The sequence below is a fragment of the Panthera onca genome, chromosome C1, assembly GCF_046562875.1.
Source record: "Panthera onca isolate mPanOnc1 chromosome C1, mPanOnc1 haplotype 2, whole genome shotgun sequence".
Lineage (NCBI taxonomy): Eukaryota > Metazoa > Chordata > Mammalia > Carnivora > Felidae > Panthera > Panthera onca.
Window position 1 is genome coordinate 126,331,750 of NC_138346.1, and position 23,227 is coordinate 126,354,976.

General features: G+C 54.8%; 1 protein-coding gene across 1 annotated transcript; it reads left to right on the plus strand.

Annotated features, from left to right (window-relative positions):
- Nucleotides 1-1,184: 1,184 nt before the first annotated feature.
- On the plus strand, nt 1,185-15,058 carry INKA2 (inka box actin regulator 2). Its single transcript, XM_060626619.3, has 2 exons — nt 1,185-1,365; nt 11,700-15,058. The coding sequence occupies exons 1-2, from the start codon at nt 1,330-1,332 to the stop codon at nt 12,498-12,500; spliced, it is 837 nt and encodes a 278-aa protein (XP_060482602.1). The 5' UTR covers nt 1,185-1,329; the 3' UTR covers nt 12,501-15,058.
- The last annotated feature ends 8,169 nt before the right edge of the window (nt 15,059-23,227 follow it).

A 23,227-nucleotide genomic window follows, 5' to 3' on the forward strand; every position in this document is an offset into this window, starting at 1 on the left:
CACCTTCTCACGCGTCTGCAAGGTTCTGTCTCGGAGACCCCAAATTCTGCCTGGGGCAAACTTTCTCCCGTTAATTGTCTTGAGATAACACGTAGCTAATTACCCTAATTACTCTCTGGCCCTGCAACACCGTCCCCCGCGGGCCAGGGAGGGTGGCGTGGCGCCTGGGTGCGGGGAGGGACCAGTAATCCTGGCCGCACGCGGAGGCTGGTCCAGAGCTCCGCTGGAAGGAGCACCCAGGCCGGCCTGCGGCCCCTCTTGGGTCCTCCTGCCGCAACTCCTGTGTCCATTGAATAGAACCCGAGCAGCTTGGAGTCGTCCCCCCTCCCCGTCCCTTGAGCAAGAGTTAGGATAACTGACGCATATGGAATACTGGGGAAGAGAAAGGCCTATTCCTCCACTCCCTGCCCACCCTACTGAAAGCAGCCCCCCCATTCTACTACCCTGTTTCATATTTTCACAAAGAATCACTACTGGAGAGTACCGTGTGTGTTTATTTTAACCTGTCTCATCCCTCCCCTTCCCCTACCCGACGCACCTTCTTGAGAGCAGAGATCTTGCCTGTCTTAATTCGGTATCATACCCCAGACTTACACGTGGCGGGGAGTCAGCAGAGCCTCTAACAGCCTTGTGTTAAATAAGTCTGTGGACCGAGCAGCGGCTCCTCAGCTCCAGGATGAAGACTGGGCTGGGAGGAGCCTACACTTGGAGGTGAGACGGACCCACACTTCCAGACTTCCAGCACACTTCCAGAGTTCAAAAGAACTGCTGATTGGCTGCTTTGGTGGAGGATGTTCCTTTTCTGATCGGAGTATGGGAAACAGGGTTGAAACTAAGGCACTCTTACTAAGGCCGCTTCCCAATGCCCACTCATAAGACGGTGCTCTCTCTTTGTCACCAAATGGGGGTCACGTGCTTTGTTGGGGGACGTCGGTACAATCTGGCGGCACGATACCCCCAGCCGCGTGGGCCAGGACTAGGTGTCCCGCGGCCAGCCCCCAGCAGCGGCTGCCCTAGCCCTGTGCGACCACCCGCTGCTGGATCCACTCGCTGCAGCCCAGCCCGCGCCCCCCCCCGTGCTCCCTTCTCATTGGCTGAAGGCATCCCCCCTGAATTCTCATAGGCTGTCGCACTTTTCCTCCGCCCCCCGCACGGACCGCGCGCCGCGCCAGCCAGGGAAGCTGCTCTAAGTCCGGGCCTTGGAGCAGAGGCTCGGCTCGGCCCTGCGAGAGGCGCGGAGCGCGGGGGCCGGGGGCCGGTGTTCCCACCCGGGGACGCTCTTGTGGAGCCGAGCCCGGCAAATGGGCGCAGGAGGAAGAGAGCAGGGAAATGGACTGCTATTTGCGCCGCCTCAAGCAGGAGCTGGTAAGAGCGCAGCAGGCGCCGGGGGCCGGGGGGACTGCTCCGCCCCGACGGCACCTGGCCCCCGCCCCAGGCCGGCCGGGGAGCTGGGAGTATTCGGGCGGGGGAAAGCCAGAGAGGACGGGACGGACAGGCAGAGGGCAGGGCCTGTCCCGAGGGAAAGGGCCGCGAGGAAACTTGGAGCGAAGATTTGTGAGTGAGGCAGACGCGAGCAAGTGACGGAGACCTAGCGACCCCAAACCCAGACTGAAATGCGCCCAGGGAAGTCGCTGGAGAAACGGGGGCACACTCCCAGACGGACAGACGCGCGGGAGCGGGACGCCCGGGCCGGCTTCTGGGGCCGCTCGGGGCGCCGCGGAGCGCGCGGGGCAGGCGGGGCGCGGGGAGCAGGGGCCGGGCGCGCGGGCCGGAGGGCAGACGGGGACCGCTGGCTCGCGGGGAGCTGGCACCGCCTGGGGCCCCCAGCCCCGCCGGGCTTGGCAGAGCTGGCGCGGCTGCGGGGGCAGGCTGGGCCGGCTGTCTGCCCGGGCTTGTCTGCCAGCAGGGAGGGGGCTGGCAGCTGGAAGGGCGGGGGAGGGCCCCGCGCCGGAGGAGGGGCGCCGCCTGGCAGATAGCGAGCGGAGCTGCGGGGGCCCGGCCAGATGTCGGGGCTGGGCGTGGGGAGTGCGGAGGGAGCGTGCGGAGGCCAGGGGTGCAGAGGTCGGGAGACGGATCTCAGTCTGGGACCCGGGCATCACCCAAGTCGGGGGCGGGGTGCTTCCAAAGCTCTGTGAGGCTGATTCTCGCCGATTTCATATACCACCAACCCCCCCCCCCCCACCTGCCACCTTTCCTGTTCCTGCAACCACCCGAATTCACACAGATATGCACACCCCCCACCCCGGTCCCTGGGCCCACCTCTCTGTCCACCCAGCTCCTTCCTGTGTCTTTGCCCCTGCCTCTTTTTGTCCCCTTTAGTGTCTCTTGGAGTGGACCTCTCCACTCCTCACTTTTCTCCCGTCCTCTTTCTTCCCACTTTCCAAAGCCAGGGACGCCCAGGCTCTCAACAGCAGACCTGGACCCATGACTCTCCAGATTCCGTGACAGACTCTCCCACTAAGGCCTGTAAACTCTACACTCCCTTCCAGCAGCTACCCACCCCCCACCCCGCCCCAGAAACTTGGCAGCTGTATCTGGGGCCAGTTTTTTTGGGGGGGGTGGGGAGGGCAGCTTGCAGAGCAGGTGTTCTCACTGATGCTTCCTGGTCAAGGCTCCCAGGCACTCTTCCTGTCTGTCCCACTCCAGGGTCTGCCTTCTCAGGTCAATGGTCACTTCTCTGGGACTTCCTCCTCAAGCCCTTTTTGTGGTGACACACAGATGGTAAAGTTACCCAGAGAAATGCTGCTTCTGGAAGGGACAGAAGAGTCTCCACCATGTTCCTTCCCACCCTCATTTTCACATGCTTCCCATGTCAGTTTCGGATGGTCAGCCCCAGTCCACACATACACAATTCTGACTCTTCCCATTCATTTGTCCAATACCAGAAAGAAAGGTCAAGGTCATCACAGATAATGTCTGAAGTCCAAGGCCCATGCTGAAAAAAAGAGAATCAAATAGAGTCCTCTTTTTATGCTTGGAATCTGGGACCACACCACCCACCTCAGGATATGCCTTAATAGAGGGTTTGTGGGTGTTCCTGGCATAGGCTTGAATTTTAAAATCCTACTGATTTGCATTTTTTATAGCACCCTAGGTGGGAGGGGGGGTGAGGGGAGGAAGACAGTCTGTGGATGCCAGGAGAATAAAAAAGGCAAATAGGAATCTGCACTGAGCTGAGCTCCAGGTCTTGATTTGCACCCTCTCCTGCCAAGGACTTGAGCCCCCAGTCCCTGGGAGGAGGAAGGGGAGAGACTGAAGTCACTGAGCTCCCCATTAGCTTTCATTTGGCCCTTTGTCTGAGCAGCTTCAGCCTTTGACTCCCTTGGCGAGGAAGCCAAATGCCTGGCCTGGGGCCCAGAATGACACTCAGATGGGAGAGTTCTGCACCCTCCCCCCCCCCCCCTTGGTGCCCCGCCTCCTCCCCGGTGCCAGTCTGCCCAGAAATGAGACAGAGCAGAGTGACAGGCAGAGGTATTAGAGTCTCACTCACTCCCTGACACCTCAGCCCAGTGCTTAGGTAGCTGAACCACATCTCAGTGCCTCAGTTTTGCCAATGGGAGTAAAGAAGAAAGTAGAGCTGAGTTAGCCCATCTGGGTCCTTTGGCTCCTCTAAGGACTGTGGGGATTGAATTCAGTGCACCTTGGTTGTGACTGGGATGGAAGGTTCTTGCTTTTTATACCCCAGGTCTGTAACAGGCATACAGTCGTTTTATGTCATGAGCTGGTGAGGGTGGGGGCAGGCAGTAGGGCTTGTGTGTTTATTCTAGGCAGAATCTTCCCCACTGCCGCAGAGGAGGACTGTGTGTTGCCTGGCTTTGTCCTTAGGTTAGTAGATGCCCAGGAAGGGCACTCATGTAATACTTGTCGAGTTCTACATTCATTTATGCCACTAAATCCCTTCAAGAAGCCTGCGTCCTACAGACACTGGGTTAACCTGCTGGAAAAGGAAACATTAACAGGTTGTAAAATAATTTTTGTTAAGGGTGTTCTGTGGCCCTGTCCTTGTCTCAGAAAATCTAGATGAGAAAAGTGTGTTCCTGAAGACCAAAGTAAACAGAATTCCTTAATTTCGTGGAGCAGAAAATTCACACTGTAGGGGCGTCTGACTTGGGCTCAGGTCATGATCTCACAGTGTCGGGCTCTGTGCTGACAGCTCGAAGCCTGGAGCCTGCTTCGGATTCTGTGTCTCCCTCTCTCTACCCCTTCCCTACTCACACTCTGTCTCTGTCTCTCTCTGTCTCTCAAAAATAAATAAAACATTTAAAAGAGTTTAAAAAAAATTGCACTCTAACAAGTGAGCACTGTGGGGGGCGGGGAGGCTAAGGGTTTGGGGATCCTTGCTTGATTAGCTTGATGTCTAGAGAACTGGCCTTTTCCCCCTGCCTCGAAGAGGACAGAGATCAGGTTTCAGGGATGAAATGTGGCAGGAGAGTAGCAGCAGCTGACACACTTCTTCATTAGGATGAGGGGGTCAGGGCTGCAACAACCCAGCAGGGAACATATCTCTCTCCCCTCCAGCCACCACAGAGGGGCCCTGCACGAACACAAGGCCTTGGGACCAGCTGTTCCTACACACTCCTCCCTTGAGGGCTTCCAACAAATGGGGTAGACACAGAAACACAGAAGAAGCAGACATAAGATGCTCACGGGGTTTGCCTCATGAGTCAGTATCAGTGGAAAGCGAATAGAGTGTGTAAAGGTTGAGTGATAGGGGCTCATGAAGTCCAGCCATGCCAGGAAGTCTTCCTGGAGGAGGAGGAGGTTGATGGAGGCCACCTCCTGCAATATCCGTCCTAGCTTAGGCATGATGAAGCAGCAGAGGGGCTTCTCTTGGGCTGGAGAAGGTCCTTCTAGAACAACTTGGTATTCCTAGAAGGCAGTTACCTGGTCACAAGGTCAGGAGGTTCTGACATGTGGAGGAGGACCAGGACCTAAAGGCAAGAAAAGGAGCAAAGAAAGTGATGAAGAGACATGGGAGGAATAGCCTTCAGTTCTCGGCCTCCTTTGATGTTTAGAGCTGGGGTCGGGTCCGTAAGCGAGGAGTGTGGAGCATGGGATTCGGGGGCAAGCCAACTTGAATTCACATCCTGGCTCAGGATGTGACCCAGGCAGATTACTCAACCCCTCTGTGCCTTGTTTTTCTCATCTGTAAAATGGGTTTTTTTTTTAAATACCTACCTGCTACAGCTGCTGTGAAGATTAAATGATTGATGTCTGTCCTTAGCACATAATACCACGCACATTGTGTTGTAGGCACTCAGCAAACTCTGGATGGATTGATCGGGCTGGTGTGCATGAGTCATTCATTCACAGAACACATTAATGGAACTTGCCCTATGTTTAAAGCACTTTACCAGACACTGGTACTGTAGTTACAAACATAAACAGACACAGATTCCGCTTTCAGGGAACTCGCAGTTCAATAGGGGAGATGATGATGATAATAATAATAATAATAATAAGTGTTGATGTTAACATTTATTGATATGCTAGACATATAATGTATCATGTCACTTAATTGCCAAAGCAACCTGGAGACGTTGTACTTCCATTGTTCTCATTTTATAAATGAGACATGGGGAGGTCAAGTGACTTGGCCAAGGTCATCGAGCTGGTATGCATGCATGTGTCCAGCAGAGAGACAGAGGGTGCTTGCTACATGAGAAGCATGAGTTCAGTGCTCTGAGAAGGGAGAAATGACCTCCAGCCAGGGGATCGGGAAAAGCTTTGTGGAAGAAGTAGCATTTGAGCTTGACCTTGAGGGATAAGCTGGGATGCGAAGGGGAGGAAAACCGCATTCCAGGCAGATCATGAAACAACAGGAGTGAAAGGCACGGAGATGGAAGTAGCAAGGACGTCCGGATGCCTTCTGGCGGGGATGTTCGAAGACTACTTCAGTCTGGTAGAACATAGGGTATGGGCAGAGAAAGAGTGAGCAACGGGGCTGAAAGAGTTGCTGAGAGCAGTCTATGGGGCACCTTGAATGCCATGCTAAAAAGTCCGCTCTTCTCTCTATGCACTGCAAGAAGCAGGCCGAGAACAGTGCCCTGGGATCCAGGAGGTGGGTGGTCTGGGGCGGAGGGTGGTGGGTGGGGGGAGGAAATGGAGGCAGAGGCTGAGTTAGGTGGTTATCACAAGAGCCCATGAAGGAGAGTATGAAGGCCTGAACAAGAACGAAGAAGAAGGTTACTTCTGGAGGCCCCCTGGATGCCCAAGGAATTGGGACTGCCTGCTTTGGAGAGGAGCTAAAGCTGTCAAGGGCGAAGGGCGTGGTGAGGCTGAGAGGCAAGCTCCCCGCAGGGCGAGATTGGGCCCCTCTCTCCACGTGTCTGCCTCTTGCCCAAGCGCACGCACGGGTCCCTGTAGATGGTTCCGTCGAGAGCGGGCTCACCCATTTCACACTTCCTTCTTTCTTTACCCTCCTCCCTCCTCCAGCTCTTTGGCACAGTTTCTATTTTACCTTCCTGTCATGCGTTCCCGCCAAGAGCAAGGGACTGTGAAGGTCCCTATTCACTGGACTGCAGAATGGGCCACTTGGCAAAAGCGGGGCCTTTTCCCGTTTCCGGCCCTGAACCTCCTTGTAGCTTCCAGAGGGGCTGAAAGGAACTGTGTGGGGATCTTGTGAGTAATGGGGGTGGGGGCAGCGAGGCAGGGCCCACTGCCAGGTCCGCGGGCAAAGCTGGAGCCTGCGTCAAAGGATTCTGGCTGAGCGGGGAGAGGGCGTGAGATGGACGGATGGAGGGCACAGCTGTGGGATCAGTCAGGGGCCTAGGAGAGGGCTTGGGAAGGTTGCCGAGGATGCTGGTGTCACTTTCCCATCCCCATGCCTCCCATACCACAAAGGCCCAGCGAGTGCCAAGGGGGACGGTGCTGTCCATGGGCAGCTGACCCCACACTACCCCTACCCCTCGAAGGCTCAGTGCTGCAGGGCCAGGATGGCGGGGTCTGCTTCCTGGCGGCATCTTCCCCCTCAGCTCCAGACAGACAGTGCTTTTTCCTTCTTCAGATGATTCAATGAAGAGGCGCTGTCAGTGGAAAGGAACTGAATTAGGTCTTGGAGTCCCTCCAAGACTTCGTGCTCTTCCTCCCCGTATGATGGTAATTGCACTTTGCATGTCAGATTGGCTATCCTGGTTTCTTCTCGCAACAACCCCACGAGGCTGAGAAGTCAGATCGTGATGACTCGGAAAGCCCACTGGGCTGGAGCAAGAGGGCCAGGCTTGGGGTCCCAGTCCTCCCAGGAATCCTTCCCAGTTTTCGAACCCCAGGCAATAGATCCACATTTCCACCAGGGGCGCTCAGGATGACATTAAGATCTGATACTCAGATGAAAACCTTTTCATTTTAGATCCTTACTCTCTGTTTATGGCAAGTGCTATGCGTTTCCTATAAGTTCCTACAGAAATGCATTTATGTATACAAACAGATTTATGTAAAGCATTAAATGGGAGACTAGGTGATGAGGAGATATGGTGAAAACCACGCAGGAAGTCCAGGGAAGAATGTCGAGGAAGAAAACGAGCATCTCGGATCCCGTTTCTTCATCCATAAAGCAGGGTCACCAGCTTGCCAGAGTCACCGTGGGGTCCGGCAAAGCACGAAGGAAGGATGCACACCGCATACACACAGGGGATCAGCATTTCACAGCCACAGCCCTCTGCCCGAGGTCATGCGGCCCAGTTAGGCAGCTGGGACTCCCCTGGGGCTCCTCACAAACGCCAGGAAGGTGCCCAGCGCCCATCCAGCTGGATTCAACTGCAGCAGGAGAGACTAAAGTTTGACGTGAAGACCATATTTAGAATGAAACATTTCGAGGCCCAGGAGGTGCTGGGGGGCTAGGAGGTGGGTGGTGGCGGTTGTGCTTGTGAGGAGGCCTGCGAGGAGGAAAGAACTTCCGTGGTCTTTCTCAGCAAGGAGCCCCACACCCGTCTCTGGGATATGCTGTCAGGGGCAGTATGTTCGATGGTGGAACAGGCCAGCTCCTGCGCGTGCGCGGCAGTGAATGTGATTGGGGGTGGGCACGGGGGGTGGCTGCTAGACCCACTGCCACTCGGACTAATCAAACCAATTAGATCCTCTTAGGACCTGTCCAACCGACCCCTGAGGGCAAGCTGGGTATGACTGGGTCCCTGTCCTGAGGGAGCACCGGAAGCCCTGGTACTGGGAGGCCAGAGAGGAACTCAGTCCCCTACAGCCTAGAGATTGGGATTAGTGATGACCATTTCTAGTTGGGATTTTCTCTGGCTCCTCTCCTCTGCTCCCACCCCACGCTGCTCCATCTTGGGTTCCCGAGGCAGGAGAAACCCTGGGATCTGAGAAGGTCCCACGCCCCGAAGACAGCAGCTTGCCCTCTGGCTCTTTCTCCCTGGGTGACATCATTCCCCCTTGGGGCCAGGAAAGGCAGCTCCTCTCAGTCAAGACCCAGCTGATGCTCCTGCCTCCCCACTTCCCCCGGCCCTCCCCGCTTCCCACACTTCCTCCTTCTCTCGTCCTCCTTCTCACAGCTGCCTTCTGCCCTCAGTGTCAGCACCCTCGCTGGTGGGCAAGAGGATGCGGAGCTTTCCTTTCCTTCCTTGCTCTTCCTTTGGAGGGGGCCGGAGGGAGGACAGAAGGGACAGGACAAGAGCTGTGTTTCTCCTTGATCCCACCAGGTAGATGAATGGAGTCCTGTCACGACTGTGTGTTAAGGTCCACTGAGGAAGACGTGTTCTGGAAGTTCTCAGGAAGTCTTAAGATAACCACCAAAACTCACCTCCAAGCCACGTATAAACACTCATTACATCACCTAATCTGTCCAGAGCTGCGTGAGGCAGAAACTCGTATTCCCGTTTTGAAGAATGGAGAAGTTGAAAAACGATTTAAATAACCGTCCCGGCCACACAGCTGCTGCTATGTGGCAGAGCTGGGATTTGAACCCTTTTCCATTTGTCTCTAGAAACCAAGACCTTAACCAATACAGAATATCATTTTCCATAGGGGTCTAATTTCACCTCCTGTTGACTTGACTGGGGCCTCTGTGTTATGAGCAGTCCCAAATTCATACATACCCACACATTCATTCTCACTGGAAAATGGTACAAAATGTCAGCATTATGTCTTCAGGATTTTTCCATACTGGAAGAGACTGAATGGGGTCATTTCATTCCTCTCACTGCCTCTGACCTGGACTGTGTTCAGCCTTCTGGAAGGATGCCTGCAAGTTCAGGCTTCTTGCCTGTTGGTGAAATGAAGCCTTGAGCGGTGTCCCTGACTCTTCCTCTCTGAGGAGTGCATTACTGCCTGAGGGCAGCAGGTCTGGAGACACAGGACTTGGGGTATTCAGTGGTACTCAATAGATGTTTTATGGGTGTGTCACAGGGGCAAGGTGCTAGCTGGGTTCTGGGGAGGCATAACAACGTGTAGATCTCAGACCCTGCCCTTGATGGTAAATGCTCAGTGAATGTTTCATGAGCAAATGAGCATTGAAACGTGGAGGCGGGGGGGGGGGGGGGGGGGGGGGAGGGGCTGGGCCACGTACAGAAGTAGCACGATAGACAAAGGCACTTGGGGTGTCACTAATGACGTTCTGACAGCAGCAGGGGGTATGCATATGGGAACAGTGACATGCTTCTGAGTGGCAAGTGACAGGATCACAGGAGTGTGGGAAGACTGAGCTGGTGGCCGGAAGGCCTTCGAGGAGGGTTCTGCCTTCCAGGAGATGGAAAAGCAGATGTGAGACCTCTGGGGACAGGAAGAGGGGCAGAAGGTGGAAACAAAAGCCAAACGGGACTCTGAGGTCCAGGTTGGGGTGACGAGGAAAGGGGTACGAGAGAAGGGGCAGAAAAAGGGAAGTCAGAGAAGCAGTTTGCGGGAAGGGACCTCAAGGAGGTTGGTTTGAGGCTTAGGGTCTCCTCTGACTCTGCCCTGGGTCTTCCCAGCCGCGCTGAAATGCCTCCAAAAGGAAGGTCTCAGGAGGCCGGAAGCCAAAGAGGTCAGAGCAAGGGGCCATTGGCAAGCGCAGCCACCTCACAGGCTGTCATAGCTGCCACTCCAACGGAGCCCACTTCCCGGGGCGGGGGGGGGGGGGGGGGGTGTGCGGGAAGGGTCTGGCAAATCCCAGGGTCTCCAGGGCTCCCACCCACCACACTCAGCTGAGGCCTCCTTGCCTTCAGGGACACTCAGTCCTCCAGCTGCTTAGTGCTGCTGGCTCAGGAGAGCCTGGCCTGGTCCCCTGCCCTGCCCCTGCCAGGGTCGGGGTTGCCAGGTGAGGGTTTGACTGCAAAGCCTGAGAGTGTCAGCTGCCAGTGCAGTGCCTCTGTGCCCGCCCTCCCAATCCCTCCACCCCTGCACCCCGTGGGCTTAGTTCTGTGCATTACGACCAGGCTGGGCGGTAAGATGATCCCCACGGGTCTCTGGGGGGCTTAAGAAACAGATGGTCCCCTCACACGAGGGCTTTTGCTGTTGGTAACACGAGCAGATCCGGGGAGGGAGCCGGCGGGACGAGGGCAGCTTGGGCAGCTTGGGCTGTGAATGTTATCAGACCATGCATCCCCTGCCCGCCTCCAAACTCGGCCCTCACCCAAGTCAGCCTCTTGGCCCCTTCCAGCTGGCACCTGGGACTCGTGCCTTTGACACCCGCAAAGGGGCTGGAGGGCTGGCCCCCAGGGTCCCCACTCTTGGCCAGAGCGGGGGAGCCACTTGGGCTGAGAAGGCAGGAAGAGCACCGGAGCCAAGTGTAAGTGCAGCTGAGAGGGGGAAGGCAGAGAAGGGCCGGGAAGGGCTTCTGCACACAGGAGCATCCTGGCCTCCTTGTCTCTCTCCTGAGCGGCCAGATGTGCACAGCAGTGAAAGGAAGCCCCCGGCCTAGCCTTTTCTTTCGGGAATCTGAGCTCCTTGTCTTGCCCTCATGTCCTCCAGCCTCCTCCAGCGCCCTGGGGAGGGCAGAGTAGCCTTAAGGCCCAGCTCTTCTGTCCAGCCATCTTGAGGCAGGCAGTGCTTAGTATATAGCATTTGGAGCAAGGTGTCCTGTGTCCAAGGCCCAGCGATATGACCTAGATGACCTTAGGCAAGTTACTTCACCTCCGCCATGGTTAACTCACTAAAATGAGAGCACTAATGGCAACCTCACAGGGTTTATATAAAGATCTTAAGAAGTGATGTGCCTAGAGCAGGTAGCTCAGTTCCTATTACATAGCGAACATGCACAGACTGCTCTTAGCGTGGCCATCATCATCGTCATCGTCATTGTTGTCTCAGGGAGGCTCGCAAAGAGGGCGCAGCACCTCGTAAAAAGACAAAGACGGCCACCACCATTTCACACACCCTCTTGTATCTGCATCGTCTCGAGCAAGCTACTCACACGCCTCCGTTCCTTCATCTAGTACTAGTCACTACCTCATAGACTAGTTGGGGAGATTAACCACAGATCCATTTATATATGTGTCTGTATTTACATATATGTCGCTGAGGACAGCACCTGCCTTAGCACGTTAGCTGCCATTAATATGATTTCCTTTAACTAGCCATATGGGCGTTAAGATTCCTCCTCTCCCAGCTCCCATCTGCACTGCACTGGGCCCCGTGGAGGTGGGGTCAGTGGAGGGCTGGAATGACCCCAGAGGTGTATGTTTGGGCGGGCGTCTAGGTTCGGGGCCAGTAAGGGGCAGCGCTTCCCCAGCCCCCCCGTGGCTCATGGGCCTGTGCATTTCTGTCCCCTGCAGATGTCTATGAAGGAAGTGGGTGATGGCTTGCAGGATCAGATGAACTGCATGATGGGTGCGCTGCAAGAACTAAAGCTTCTTCAGGTGCAGGCAGCACTGGAACAGCTGGAGATCTCTGGAGGGAGTCCTGCCCCAGGCTGCCCTGAAAGCCCCCGGACACAGCCCCAGGCCCCTGCCAGGCCCATGGCCTGCTCCTCCTCCAACCAACCTTTTGGCACGAAGTTTCCGTCCTGTAGGAGTGTCTGTGGGAGGGATCTGGTCCCCCTGACAAGAGCACAGCTCCCAGAGCACCAAAGCTGTGCCCAGCAGGGGCCAGAGCTGGCGGAACCGGAAGACTGGACCTCCACATTGATGTCCCGGGGCCGGAATCGACAGCCTCTGGTCCTAGGTGACAATGTTTTTGCGGACCTGGTGGGCAACTGGCTGGATTTGCCAGAACTGGAGAAGGGTGGGGAGAAGGGGGAGGCGGGGGAGCCCAAGGGGGAGAAGGGCCAGCCCCGGGAGCTGGGCCGCAGGTTTGCCCTCACAGCAAACATCTTTAGGAAGTTTCTGCGCAGCGTGCGGCCTGACCGAGACAGGCTGCTGAAGGAGAAACCGGGCTGGGTGACACCCACGGCCTCGGAGCCCAGAGCCGCCCGCTCACACAAGGTCAAGAAGCGGAGCCATTCCAAGGGCTCTGGACACTTCCCCTTCCCAAGCACTGCAGAGCCCAGAAGGGGGGAAGGTCCTTCCACAAGCTGCCCCAAGGCCCTGGAACCCTCACCCTCTGGCTTTGATATTAACACAGCTGTTTGGGTCTGAATCCTAGAGACAGAACGTTGACTGAACCCAAAAGGTCCAGGTGCCCAGTGCTGGGCCCTGGGAAGGATGGGGGGAGGGGGGCGGGTGCTATGGCTTTCAAAAGCCTAACTCTGGGTTCCTTTTTCCCAGGAAGGAGGGAAAAGAAGCGGGAGTGTCTGGAGTAGGACTAACAGGCATGTGGTTGGTAGAGGCTGTGGTGGGGGCTGGCTGGTGGGGAGGTGAGGGTTCCCGGACTGAAAGAGAGATTGAGAGAGTGGTGCTCACCTTGGGGCTGCAGGTGATGAGGGGCATGGGGCAGGAGACCAGGAAATTCTTACATTCCTTCACTGCCCCAACTAAACATTCTGTATGGATTAGGGCACTGGGGCCTCATGTTCCCCTAGAAAGGCCCCCAATAAAGACCTTGGCTCCTGTGTCCCCAACCTTATAACCGCTGGCATCCCTGGCAAAGCACTGCTCCAGGCACAGGCATGAAACCCCAGCCCTCCTGGGATAGGGATCAGCAGAGAGGAAACTTCCCACTCCCACCTCTCCCTGTTGGCCTTCAAGATTTCAGCCCATACCTGGATCGTGGGAAATGGGCCTAATAAGGAGTGTATGTATAAGGAGTACTCCAGGGAGCCCCATATCTTTTCAAAAGCACAGGAAAGATATCTGTATAGCACTTTAAAGTTTGAAAGCCTTTTCATATCCCATATCCGTTATCTCCTTTTGAGTAAGCAAGTAAGTCAGTTTAGCCCCCTTTTCCCGATGAGGAAGCAAGCTTAAATATGCCACCTGCGGGCAGGTGGCAGATCAGCGCAGGGCTGACCCAAGGGCTGCAGCAGGGCCCTGGAGGCACAGGAGCTCCTTCCCCAACACCCCGCCTCCAGCACTGAAAGCCCCCCTCACCACCTCCCTCCCCCGCCCAACCCCGGACGCAAGCACAGGGCGTTCACCAGCGAGGCTAAGGTGGGCCCATAAGAAATACGCCCCGTGTTTTAGATTCCCAGCTCCACCCCACGATCGGGCGGCTGGGGGAAGGGCGGCAACTCCGCTCCCTACTCGAGGCGCCTAAAGCTTTCCTGGAGCGGCGCACGTGGCTGTCCGCGCCCCCCCGGGGAGCTGCCGGCCCGCCCACGCCCACGGGGACCGCCCGCTGCCTGGGAAAAGACAATGTGGGTCCCTGTTTGGGCCGGCCCGCCCTGGAGGCACTCCCCCTCTCCCTGCCTCGCTCCTCCAGACTGAGCTCCTCTGCGCTTGATGGAGGGGAGGGGGGGATGACAGCTGCAATTAGAGGCAAGACGCCTTCCCGCCCTCGACGCATTAACAAATTGGAGAAGAAAAATAACAAGAAAGGCTCTTCCTGCATCCTGGACCCCCTGAGACCAAGCTGGAGGAGGAGGCTTAGCGCAGCAGCAGCACAGCGGGAATTGGGGGGCGGTGAGGATCGCGCTCAGATCCCCACGCAATCAAATCGTAGTTTTTGTTGGTGGAAGCTACTAGGGGAAGGTGCTAATTTTATTCATTTCCTTGAGCGCTCGCTATCTGCTAGGCAGTGTGCACAACTTGTCTTTCAGACTTCAGAATGACCCTAGAAATGATTGTCTTCCCAGTAAGTGGGTGGAAGCTCCTGGGGGTCACACAGGCTGCCCAGATTAGGCTTCTGGCTCATGGAAGAATCAGGATTGGCCGCAAAACGGCCTTTCCTACACTCCCTGAAGTTTGCCAGTTGAGGCAGCGCTTTCTGGAGGAGCAAGGCCCTACCCATCCTTTCTGTCTCCCCACAGAACTCTGATATTTCAGTCCTGGGGGAAGGCCTGTTGGCTGTGGCTGCCTTGGTGATGGTGGTGCTGTGCACATATGTTCAGTGTGTGTGGGTGGGTGGGTGGGTGGGTGGGTGGGTGTGGGTGTGGGCGAAGGCTCCTCCCACTGGGTGGTGGTGAAGTCACCAGGTCCCAGTCCCAATGATTCCGCAGGAAACCAAGTCCCCTCTTGGCCATTCATCTGTGACTCATCTGTTTTGTGGACCAGTCATAACAATCCAGACCCAACTGAACAAAACTTCATGAACATCTCCTAAAGGCCGGGCATTGGGACAGGATCAAAACACAGCAAGGAAGAGGACCCGGTTACTGGCTCAAGGGGTTCAGTAAGAAGAAACAACTCTTTACCCATCAGTTAGCCAGAAGGGATCCAAGGGAATGAACTCATTTTAACTGGGCCAGAACAAAACCATTAGGAGTGACATTTGCTGGCAACAGAATCCCCAGGCCTGGGGCAACGCTATCGCCTTTGCTTTCGTTCGTTCACGTTTCCTTCTCGCCTCACTCTGGAAGTGGCTGCTGTTGCTCTTATTCTGCATGGAGAGGCCCTGGGAAGTCAAGCAATTTGCCCAAGGTCACAGCCACAGAGCTGGGATTGAAACGGTCCCGACAGACCTCCCGCCTTGTGCTGTTCACCCTACCCCACAAAGTGTCCATATCTGCTCCAAAGCCAAGTCAAGAGCAACAACAGAACCTGTCCTCCCCATATTATCCATGCATGGATAATAAATGGAATGCTTATTGTCCACTGGGGGAATTTTGCTCTGGTCTTGACAAGGGCTGGTAGAATGCCCTCATCACTAGGTCATGCTTTGCTAATGAAACACAATTCATTTACACCCCCTGCCCCGCACCACTAATTTTTCCTTTTCCCTCCTTTTCTGGGCTTTGGTCGTGACAGGATGGAGACTGTATTCCACTGAAGCTGAGGGGAGAGGTGAATGGGAATGTCTGGGGCCTACGGGATGTAGGAAAAGTGTAGGGGTGGGGAGCAGCAGGAGGAGGGGGAGGTAGGGAAGGTAAGCAGAGGGAAATTGACAGCTTAACTCTGCCCCTGGGGCTCATTTTATGGTTAATTAGGATATGCAAATAAGCTGGAAGCTCATCTAATACCCTCCCTGGCAAGGGGCCCCACATCACACCTGGCCCACTTCCCTGGCAGGTACGGGGGACCCCCTGATTGACCCAGGCATCTGCTCAGGCCCCCACCTGCTTCTCTGTGGCTCTGTGGTCACTGTGTCTCTAGATGTTCCCTGACCATAAACAGGAGCTAGAAGAGTCCCTACCCGGCCTGCATGATCTCCTGTCTTCCTTTCTCTTTCCAACCCTTCAGATCCGGGACCCCTCTTTCCCAGAGCCCCCCACCCCGGCCCACCAAGAACTTCCCCTGCACCCAGGTTAAGATCGGAACCCCAACTTGCCCAGAGGAACAGAGACCTGGTTTGGCTGTGTCCCCACTACATCCCCCTTCCTCTCTGTGGGGCAGGGGGCATCCCTGTCTTTCCCAAGTCACACCATTTCCCACAGGGCCTCCCTAAAAGCAAAAGTACAGCTTGCATCTTGGGGAAGCCGGGGCATGTCTCCAGCTTTCAGTGTACCTCAGGTCACTCCCCGACCCAGAGTAGTTAAGGCAGTTCTGCCAATACCATGGAATGAGCACTGCATTTGGGAGTCAGACAGGATTTCTGTCCCTGTCAGCTTGAGCATGTTGCTTGACCTGAGCCTCATTTTTCTTGTCTATGACATGGGGGTAATGCAAGGCTGCTGGAGATTTAAAGGACATCATGCATGTCCTCCATGCAGGAACACGGCAGAAGCTCTGGGCTGGACCACCTGACCTTCAGTTCAGGCACGAACCACGTGTCCCAGAGCAAAACCACTAAAACAAAACAACAACAACAACAACAACAACAACAAAACTTTCATGGAAGCTTGGTTTCCTCTTCTGTTTAAAAAAACGTATACGGGCCCTATTACCTCACAGGATCGTGGCAAGGGTCAGAGAAGACAATAGGTTTCTCTATTGGAGAGAAGACAACGTACGACGCTTTTGTACGTTGTACAAATATTACCCCAGTGGGGTCTTATTTGCCAAATGGCAAACAATTGACACTTTCCCATGGAGGATGGTGTGTGTGGGGAGGGGTGTGGAGAGGGCTGCAGGGGCTGCTTGAGGACCCCACTGCCCGAGGATGGGCTCTAGGGAACACCGCCACCCCCTCCTGTACCCAGCTGTCCCTTGCAGTCAACTGTGGGCCCTCACATTCCTGGCAAGGACTGGAGAGCTGAATGAGCCAAGTTCTGATGGCTTTCAGAAGAGTCCAGCCCTGATCTGCTCTCTGCTCCCTAAGGCCTCGGTCGCTAGAGTCTCTGCCAAGCCCCACACTTCACCCCTGCCCCTCCCCTCAGTCACCCTGGGGACTAGTGGCCTAAAGGTGCTATAGTGGCACTCCTGCTAGGATCCACCCCCCCCACCCCCCTGGATGGGGTGGGAGGCGCCCTGAAGCCGCCCCTCGCAAGAGGTGTCAGGGGCTCAGGATGACAGGCCTGGAGGAAAGGCCTAGCCAGCCCGGGGGGATAAGGGCAGGATCAGGACCCCAGACTGCAGTCACCCCCTTGGCACTATTTTCTTTACTTTTATTATTTTTTTTAAACTAAGTTTCACACCCTCGTTCTCCCTCCCCTTCTAGTGTCCCTGCCCCCCAGGTGTCTCTGGAGGCATCCTGGTGTCCTGGTCAGAGAGAGGCCTCTGAGGAACACTGAGGGAGGGGGCCCTTGGGCGGGGGGTGCCTACCTCTCAACACAGTGCTTGGGGCGATACTAATCTGACAAGGGACTGTGACACTTCCCCTTTATGCTGCCTCTTGCCGGGTCCCTGGGTGCCTCAAACTCTGTATACTAAGGCCTCAGGCCACAGCTGCTGCCCTGGCTTCCACTCCACAGAATCCATTCTCTCTAGATATGCCCCTCTGGGCATGGCGCTCAAGAGGACTGCCCCATTCCAGGGCCTAGGAATCACGGCCAAAAACTGGAGGCCTGCTCCACACCTCCACCCTCTCCTGCCCGTGACCGGCTCTGGGCTGTCTTCCCCTGCCCCTCTTGTTCTCTCCAGTCCGGGGAAGCCCCCTAGCTGCCTCCAAATGGTCAGGGTGGGGTGGTTCAGCTCTCAGGGGGCACTGCCATAGGGGGGACGTGTCCTCCCTCCAGGGGCAGAGGTACGTTCTGCTTTCCTGTTTCTGGCTCTGCTCCCCCCCACCCCCACCCGGCCCGGCTGCTTTCCCTTTCCTGCTGCCTTTCCCTCAGCCCCCTTCCCTTCCTCATCGCCTCTCAGGAGGCCGCAGCTGCAAGGAAATGCTCCCCGCCTTCCTTCGCCTTCAGGGGAGAATAGGGGAGGTGAGGGCAAGGTCTTCAAGGTACTGTGACTTCATCCTTAGCCGGCCTGATTTGCCTGGTGTCTGGAGGCCCAGCCCTCCCCCAGCAGACCCCAGCGGACTTGCTCCGCCTCCTCTGGGGGCACTGCTCCCCTCCCCCCACCCCTGCTCTATCTTCCAGGGCCCTGTGCTACTGAGTGGCTCTCTGCACTGGCTGGTCTCCGAGACCCAGGTTCCCCATGGCCTCAGACTGGCTTTTTACTCAGCTTCCACTGCAGTTCAAAGAGCACCTCCTCTGTGAAGCCCTCCCCGGGGCCCTTACCTGCGCCTGTATACCCAGCCACAGGAACCCCTTTTAAAATCGCCCTTTTGCATGTTCGTCTTCCCCTCTAGACTGTGAGCACCTCCAGGGTACCAAGTCCTCATTACTCATTTCTGTATCTCCCGCACCGAACACAGTCCTCAGGGCGAGCCCTCGGCTGAGCCCGGCTCTTGCCTCGGTGAGGCCTGCCGCGGTCAAGGCCCCCTCAGCCGCTCCCAAGGCCCGTTGCTAGCCCCGTCCCCAAGCTGTTGTGCATGCCCTCTGTGACCCCCTGTGGCTTTGGCTTCTCCACGCCAGCTGCCCAGGCCAATCTGGTTCTCATGCAGGCTGTCCAGGGGCCTCAGTGTCACTGGGCTGCCCAGAGCTCGGGCCCTTCGGATGGCCACCACGGCCACTTCTCTCCCAAGCCTGCTCAGTCCCACATGGGCCCCAGTTCCCATTTCAGAGGATACTGCTTTTACCCCGGCCTCCAAACGGTCTCCCTTTCTGCCCACTCCCTCTCCCCCATTGCCATTGTCCATTTGGCAACGACATCTGGCCCCAGGCGTACTCTACCCAAGAAGTTTTTCCTAACCTGCACTGCCAGGGATCCCCACCCCTCCCGGGGACATTGAGTCTGCCGGATTCTCCTTCCTCCATTGTACTTATGGAGGCTCAGTCAGGGCGGGGCAGTGGGGAAGGAAGTTGAGAGTTGGGTGTTCAGGCTTCCCTACCTCCAGCCCCCACTACTGGCCACAGTCCAGGCATTGTCTCCCAGGGACTGAGCTGCCCACAAGGCAACATTCGTAGTTATTTGCGTAGAAGTGGTGGGAAAGGGGAGGGTCTCAGGCATAAATTTGCTTTAAAAAGGCAAACACACACACACACCAACCCAAAAAACCAGATTCTTCCAAATGGGCTAAGTGTAGCTCCCGAAATCCCTACACGGACTCAGGCTTGGGACTGGAAGGCCTGCAGGCTCTCACTCCAAGCCTGCGATGTGCACGGGCCACAGCGACAGCTCCAGCTCTGCAGGACCAGCCTAGGGAGCCTGCTCCTTATCACAGGGAGCACTGGGCCAGACTGACTGAGGCAGGTGCTAGAATCCCTGGTCGGAGGTCCCAAGCATCTGTTAAGATAAGACCATTTATATCCCAGAAAACAAGGGGTTAGGCTCTCTAGCAGAGATTTCAAGGGCCCAAAGAATGCCAAATCCGCTGGCCTTGGCTTCAGGACCCCGCTGGGAGTGTGGGGATCAAATATCTTCTTTAAACTCCTCCATTACATGCATCCCCTCCCAGGAAAGCAGGCAGAGCCCAGTGCCTGGCCCATAATTCCACATCCTGTTTTCCCACCTGCGAAGGCTGCAGGCTTTTCCCTTCATCCCGGCGGCTCCTTCAAACTCCCCAACCCGCTCAACCGGGGACCCTGGGGATGGGAGGGGCAAGGTGGTCGAGGCGGGGGTGGTGGTGGTGGGTGGGTGGGTACAGTGTGGCCTGTGCCTTTCCTCTCACCCACAAGGGAGGGCCTGGACGATGGGATCTTGGTGGGAAAGCTGGCAGCTCCCCAACAGCAGCGAATTGAGGAAAAACACTCCCTTACTCGACTTGTCAATCACGCCAGCAGATGCCAAGGGGAGGGCTGGGAGGGCCAGAGGCTGCCGTCTCAAGGGGGGGGGGGGGGGGGAGTAAGAGCAAGAGCAGGGGGAGGGTGTGAGGGTGGAACTGAGGGTGGCTGTATGCCCCAGAGGAGCCAAAAGGTCTGAGGGGGGTACAATCAGGTCAGAGGAACAGAGTTAACAAAGGAGATTTTTCTTTTCAACCCTCTCCACTACCTTTGTGTGGCCAAGTATTAATGCTGGTTCTCTGAGCTTTCAGGGCACCTGGGAGGTTCAGTCGGTTAAGCGTCTGACTTCGGCATAGGTCACGATCTCAGTTTGTGGGTTTGAGTCCCGCATCAGACTCTCCTCTGTCTTCCTATCTCTCGGCCCCTTCCCTATGTGCACCCTCTCAAAAATAAATACACATTAAAAAAAAAAGTAGGGGCGCCTGGGTGGTTCAGTTAAGCGTCTAACTGTAGCTCAGGTCATGATTTCAGTCTGTGAGTTGGAGACCTGTGTCAGGCTCTGTGCTGACAGCTCAGAGCCTGGGGCCTGCTTCGGATTATGGGTCTCCCCCCCCCCCCCACCCCTCCCCTGCTTGCGCTCTGTCTCTCAAAAATAAATAAAAACATTAAAAGAATTAAAAAAAAAAACTGAGCTCTTGTTTGCGAATGATCACAACCACATGACTCAGATCATTAGAGAAAGGGTTTTGGAAAACGAAGTGAGAAATGAAGATTGAAAAGACCATTAGTCCAGGGGGAGTTACTCTTGCAAATCCAGATCTCTTCTGAAATTTCCCCGTGCCCACCTTCTCGGTGGCACCTGAATGAACAGCAGGCCCTACTTTTCTAGCTCTCCCTACTGGACGGTCACCTTCTCCTTTCAAGGCTCGCCACAACATGGTCCCGATCTACTTCTTAGCCCATTATTTCCACATTAATGTCAGCCGAAACTAGGTAATTTCTTGCTCCCGTATTCTGCAAACCTGCCTGTGACACTTCCCCACACTAACCTGTTGAAATTCTACCCTTAAAGGCCCACTTCAAACTCCCCTTCCTGAAGCATAGCAGCTGGCCCAGAACAGAAAGCATCAGTCCTTTCTGTCTCCTACTACCTTGTAGGACACTTCCTCATGGTACTTTTTATCAGTTCTTTGTGACCTACCAGCTTCTCTGACCCCGTACTGTCTTTCCTCCCACCGCCATGCCTGCCCACACTCCCATCTGGCTCAGCCCCTGTACTTGTATGCTAGATCCTGTCCATGTAGCCTGCTCAGTTTTCCTCCTCAGTGGACCACTCCCATTAGCTCACCAACATGCGCAGTCTCAACCACCTTAACAGGGCAGTCCACACCTGATGTCTCCAATGACCTTCTTCCTGTCTTCTCCTATGCTACTCCAGTCCTGCCCCCTACTGCTCCACTGACAGCCCATCAAGGTCACCAGTGACCTTCATGTTCTCCTTTGCTAACTCCTCTTCATCTCCGAACCTCAATGATGGAGTCCCTGGACTTCTCTACCTACAATGAACACCATGATCCTGTTCAGCTCCGTGTTCTTGAACGTTCACTGTGAATCTCCTGTCCAGATCTCTTTCCCTCAATTCCAGACTCCTATCCAACTGCCTACCGTGCAACTCTAGGATGTGACCTGCTCCTAACACTTAGTACGTCCAAAATGGAACTCCCAAGCCCGCTCCGGCCACAGTCTTCACTATCTTGATTATTGGCAAAAAAATGTTGGCGTTATCCTGGACTCCTCGCTCACACTCCACTTTCTCCTAACTGGTGTCTCTGCTCCCACCCTTGTCCCTTCACAGGTTAGTCTCAGCTCAGCAGCCAGAGTGTCCTGATGATAGGTTGAGTCAGATCATGTTCCCTATGCCCTTTGCTGAAATCCCTTCCATGGGCCCCGCTCAGCCCATGCTGAAGGAAATTCCTCCCCCCCCCACAACCCCGACCCAATCCTACTACCACTCCCCCCTTGCACACTCCACTCCAGCCATATTGCTGGTGCTCCAACATGCAGGCACACGTCCACCTCATGGCATTTGCAGACACTTCCCAATGCATGGAAGGCGGTTCTTTCCCCCAGGCAGTTGTGTGGGCGGCACATTTCAAATATTTACCCAAATAGCAACTTCAGCAAGGGAATAAACCTTTGACCCACCACCACATTCTCTCTGCCCAGCACTCCTATCCTTTTAACTCCTCTCCGGAGCACTCAGCATTTTACACACCACACACACACACACACACACACACACACACACACACACACACACACACACACAGTCTTTTGTGTCCTGCCAAAGACTCCCGGAGGGAAGAGACTTTTGTATCATTCACGGCTGTATCCCCAACATGCAGGTCAGCACCTTGTATGGAGTCAAAGCACTATCAGTATTTGCTGACAGGTGCATAAGGATCCTCTCTGTTTTATACGCCCTACAAGAATTTTTACATGGTTAGAAGCAAACACAAGAACTTGCACAGGGTTAAGCTTTAACAACAACAACAAAATATATTGAAAACAACAGCTCAAAATAAGAGTCACATCACTGGTAAAATGGGAAGGTTTATTAAGGTTTTTCCTCAAGAGGAACAGCCAAGCCCATGCTTCTTAAGAGAAGCAATTAGCAGGAAATGTATGTTACACCTTGGGCTCCGAACCACAGGAGGCTTCTTCTTAAAAAGCCAAAGAGTTGTATCCCCCAATACCCTTTTAAAGCTCTTCTTAATGTCTGCAAAACAGAATCCATGTTGCCTTTCCAGAAAGCAGAACCAAGCATCCAGTTCAAAGTCTCCAGCTGTTCTCGACAAGAATATTTAAGCAAGACATGGCATTAAATAAATGGACTGCGCGTTCAGCAAACCCAAGATAAAACTGCAGTAAAAAAAATATTCATATTCAATGTAATGTCTGTACTACATTTTCAAGAATAACTTGCATTTTTTACATTTTTGGGGAATAGAAACACTAAAAGCTTGGTGGCTGGACTACCTCAAAGCTTGCATTCATTTCCTTCCCTGCACAAGATGGGCTTTTTCCAGATGCTGGCCGAGCACCCAAACCACTCTGCCCTTTTAAGTTTGGAGCTGAGTCAAGAGGGGCTATTTTAATACACATTTATGTAGCACCTTAAATAAGTACAAGACCCAAATAAAACAAAAGGTTATTTTACAAGCTGTTTTCCTCCTCCAAATACCTGACAATGTCTTCACACTTTGGTTTCACAACACACATATAATTTATAAGAGCATATTTTCTGTCTTCTAACATTCTACTGCGATTGCTTATCAATGAAAATACGGAGGTAACCTTTCTTTCTGTCCCTCAGTCCTAAAAAGGAAAATGAGATACGTGAACTGACAAATATAGGTGTCCCTGATGAGGAAAATGAGGCAAAATACTGAAATGGGGCAGGTCCAGTGATGATGTTCATATATGGAGAAAAATAGCTCCCAAGTAACCTGTCTTAAATGATGCTGGTAATAAAATAAAGATCAGCACCTTCCCAAGGATTAACTTTTCCCAAGTACATTCTAATTTCAAAGAAACAGACCCTTTCACTGAGGAGTAAAAGGTGGCCAGTCATGATGGCACATCGAGAGGCCAAAGAGAAACTATTTCAAAGCTGTAGGGGAG

Coding starts and splice junctions, on each gene's coding strand:
- INKA2 (XM_060626619.3), top strand. CDS start 1,330: ATGGACTGCTATTTGCGCCGCCTCAAGCAGGAGCTG. Junction 1,366..11,699: donor GCCGCCTCAAGCAGGAGCTG/GTAAGAGCGCAG, acceptor TGTCCCCTGCAG/ATGTCTATGAAGGAAGTGGG.